At 35.2% G+C, this 3,754-nt stretch overlaps 1 protein-coding gene across 1 annotated transcript; it reads right to left on the reverse strand.

The window, feature by feature from the left end:
- Positions 1 to 352: 352 nt before the first annotated feature.
- Positions 353 to 1,721, reverse strand: LOC127539650 (olfactory receptor 5B12-like). The gene is made up of 2 exons (XM_051963892.1): positions 794 to 1,721; positions 353 to 360 (listed from the first exon to the last, which is right to left on the reverse strand). Exons 1-2 carry the CDS (start codon positions 1,719 to 1,721, stop codon positions 353 to 355), a joined length of 936 nt encoding a protein of 311 aa, XP_051819852.1.
- Positions 1,722 to 3,754: the final 2,033 nt, after the last annotated feature.

Consider the following 3,754-nt stretch of genomic DNA (forward strand, 5'->3'; position numbering starts at 1 on the left):
TTAAAGTGGGTTACGTGGCTGTATTTTTTTAATTGAATGTCAAGTTCTTAAGCATTTCCCAGTTCACCTCTGGTTTAGGGTCTAGTGAATAAGCAGTGGTATTACCATCAAAGCTGTGCTTTCTAAACCAGTCAGGATTTTTGACTTATGCAATGTGAAAGTATCTGGGATGGAATTTAAATTCATGTCTCTTCTAACTCTTTCTATGACACCTTCTAATATATGATATTGCCTCTAAAAAGATTGGCAAATACTTGTCTGTGCATAAGAAAAAGAGCCTAATTTTGGTAGTGGATCCCAGAGGAAAGAAGGTACAGATTGTATTTTCTTTCTAAGAAAAAAGATGATCTAATTAAAGTTGTTATTTTCTCATAGTGTCCTAAAAGCATTCTTGATGTCTGATCCTAAGATTTATACTTACACCACAACTCACCCTGATTCCATATGTTCTCCTCTTAGTTAGTTGGGGATTTTCCTTGTTATACATTGTACTGATTATTGATAGAATAGTATTTTGGATTTTTACATAAGAGAAGTTTCTACTTCTCCCCCTATTAAAAATGCATATAGATATATACCTATCTACCTACATAGACATATACAAATATAAATTCATCCTTATATGGGAAGTTAGAAAGATCTATAAATGGATCAGCTATAAAATGAAAAATCTAAGATGTTGAATGCACTTCTCTGTGCATAAAAAAAAAATAACCCGATTTCTTGATTGCATCCCAGAATGGGGATGGTACAGATTGTATTTCTCTTTAAGAAAAATGTTGACCTAATTAATGTTGTCCCCTCACAACTTTCCTGAAAGTGTTTTTGACATCTTTGTTCCTAAGACTGTACACTAGAGGATTCAACATAGGGATGACCATCGTATAGAATACTGACACTATTTTGTCTGAGCCCATTGAATGGTTGGAACTAGGTTGTAAGTACATGAACGTGCTTGTTCCATAAAATATAGACACTGCTGTGAGATGGGAAGCACAGGTGGAAAAGGCTTTCTCACGGCCTTCAGCAGAATGGATCTTCAGAATGGTGATGAAGATTAGTAAGTAAGAAGTAAAGATAATAAGAATTGGAGAAAATACAGTGAATATCCCTACTATAAAGACTACTACCTCTGTGATGTGGATATCAGAGCAAGAGAGAAGTAGCAGAGGGGTAACATCACAGAAAAAGTGTTCGAGTATGTTTGATCTACAAAAGGAAAGGCTAAATATGTTTCCTGTGACTATGGAGATGGCTAGAAAGCTGCAGAAGTAAACACCACTGACTAGATGTACACATACAGTTGATGTCATGATAGTGGTATAATGTAGGGGCTTACACACAGCTGCATGCCGATCATAGGCCATGGAGGCTAAGAGGAAACTTTCCATAGTACCAAAAGATGCAAAAAAGAACAGCTGTGTAGCACATCCATTAAAGGAAATGACCTTGTCCCCTCTTAGGAGCCCAGCCATCACCTTGGGAGTTATAGTTGAAGAAAAGCCAAAATCCACCAAAGAGAGATTACTGAGAAAAAAGTACATGGGTGTGTGGAGGTGGGAATCCCAGGAGATCAAAGATACTATTCCTAGGTTCCCTACCAGGGTGATGAGGTAGATGAGGGTGAACATGATGAAGAGAGGAACCTGAAGCTCTGGATCATCTGTTATTCCTTTGAGGATGAACTCATTCACTTCAGATCTGTTTTCCATAGATACCATTTGGTAGTGATGTCATTCACCTGCAACAAAAGAGTAATAATCTTCAGAAAAATCCACTTCAATTAGATATCTATTTTATGTGAGGGCTAGAAATAAACAATCAAGAGACCAATAATATCTAGGTAGTTGTAGCAGTTACTCTAAATCCTCAAAATTCACTAATCCATTTTCTCATAATTAATGTCCTTTATGAATTACTTTTTACTTTTAAAAATCTTCCCCAAATTTAACCATATTCAAAGCGATATTTCCCACTTCCAGAAAGGGAAATGTCTTAGTCTGTGAAGAAAAATTAGCATTAGAAAAGGGATTACTTTAAGTAAAGGTTAGAGAACTCAATCTTTTAATATGAACATGCTTCCCTATGATGAAGAAAGGGAGAAAAGAGAAATAAAGGAAAAGTAGAAGGAACCAAGAGAAAAGTTAAAAAAAAAAAACTGCAAGAAGTTTGGAGAGGATTAAAGTGTTGGCCAACAGTTCTCTGGGGATCCTGATTAGGACTCACTGTGACTTTGGACTTTATTGAATGGACTGGTCAGCAGTTCCTAAGTAGGAACAGTTGTCAATTGACACCAGTAATACAGTTGTGGGACTCCTTTGTCCAAAAGATCACTACTAGATCACATAACAATATGTATAGGGTTTTTCCCCTTTTTTTCTTTTACCCAGTCTTCCCTTTTCCATTCACCACTGCTACTATGGAAACAGAAGGCAGTCACAAATGGAGATATTTTGTCATTCCTTTTATTATATGTTTGGGGTGCCAGAGAAATCTCCAATTTTGGGCTCTGCTTCTTTCAAGTCTGAACTAAAATTTCACCTAAAAAAGTCTTTTTAAATCCACTGAACTCAATTCAGTGCCTCCCCTCTTTTGATTATTTCTAATTTATCCTGGCTATTGCTTATTTGTAAGCTAATATTTGCATGATTTGCAGAGAGACTATAAGATTCATTGCCAACAGGGGCTATATTTTACCTCTCTTTGTTCTCAGTGCTTAGCATGGTGCTAGACATATTGACTCACAGATTAGTTGGTATTAACCGTCAATGACTGAAGTAAGCAAAGCTGGTCTTTAAGCTTCACATAATGTTATTTTACATCCCCAAGCATCACAGCTTGGAAAGGAACTTATCCAATTGTGCATCGTTCTTTTATTCAAAGAGTGATTACTTTCATCTTTATCATCATGAATTATTTAAGTTTTCATAGATGTTATAAGTAGGCTGCCACATGGTATTACAGGTTATATCTTTAAACATTTATGTATAGTAAACAGAAGCAGAGAATCTGAAGTCAACATGGTTCCTCAGAGGTCAGCTACTTCAATCATATCTGACCAGGAATCACCTTTATCAAAATATTCCAAAAGTAATGAAATATTGGAAAAGCAGAAGAGCTTCTTAAGAAGAAAGAATGAAAGAGATGAATTATATGGATCTATAATAACTTCAAAGTCCTCAAAGAATTATAGCTCATATGTAAGAAGAATTAGAATCTGTCAAACATGGAAACACATCTGACTGGCAAGGTACCATTGAGACTTGGCATATGGGACTTTGAACTAGGATGTGGATTAGTATAGGTTTTTATTTTATTTAAATGAAATAGGATAGTTTACTTCTAGCAACCATAATATTTTTAAACTGAGAAAATCTGGTGATATAAAGAATTCATGAACTTCAGTGGGAAGACATTATGGAAAGTATTTATACTGTTATCAGTATATTACTAATGGGAGATTTAAATTATCTGGGCATCCGCCAGAATGTTTTTGCTTATTCTATACTTTTTTTATTCTGTCTCTCAATGCTGTCCTCTGCCTCTTTCTCTGTCTCTCCATATATCTTTGCATATTTCTTTCTACATGTGTTTCACTGTCTCTAATTTTTCATTTTTCTTTTATAATCTTGCTTCTCCTTTTGTGTCTCTTTCTATCTGCATATCTACCTACCTATCTACCTATCATCTTTCAATCTATCTCTGTCTCTTTTTTTCAAAGAACAGGTATTGAAAATTTGATGTAAATGGATTT

Source organism: Antechinus flavipes, chromosome 6 (assembly GCF_016432865.1).
Source record: "Antechinus flavipes isolate AdamAnt ecotype Samford, QLD, Australia chromosome 6, AdamAnt_v2, whole genome shotgun sequence".
In the NCBI taxonomy this organism is placed as follows: Eukaryota; Metazoa; Chordata; class Mammalia; order Dasyuromorphia; family Dasyuridae; genus Antechinus; species Antechinus flavipes.

Bases quoted from the DNA above. Each gene is read 5' to 3' on its own strand.
- LOC127539650 (XM_051963892.1), bottom strand. From the start codon at position 1,721: ATGGTATCTATGGAAAACAGATCTGAAGTGAATGAGTTCATCCTCAAA.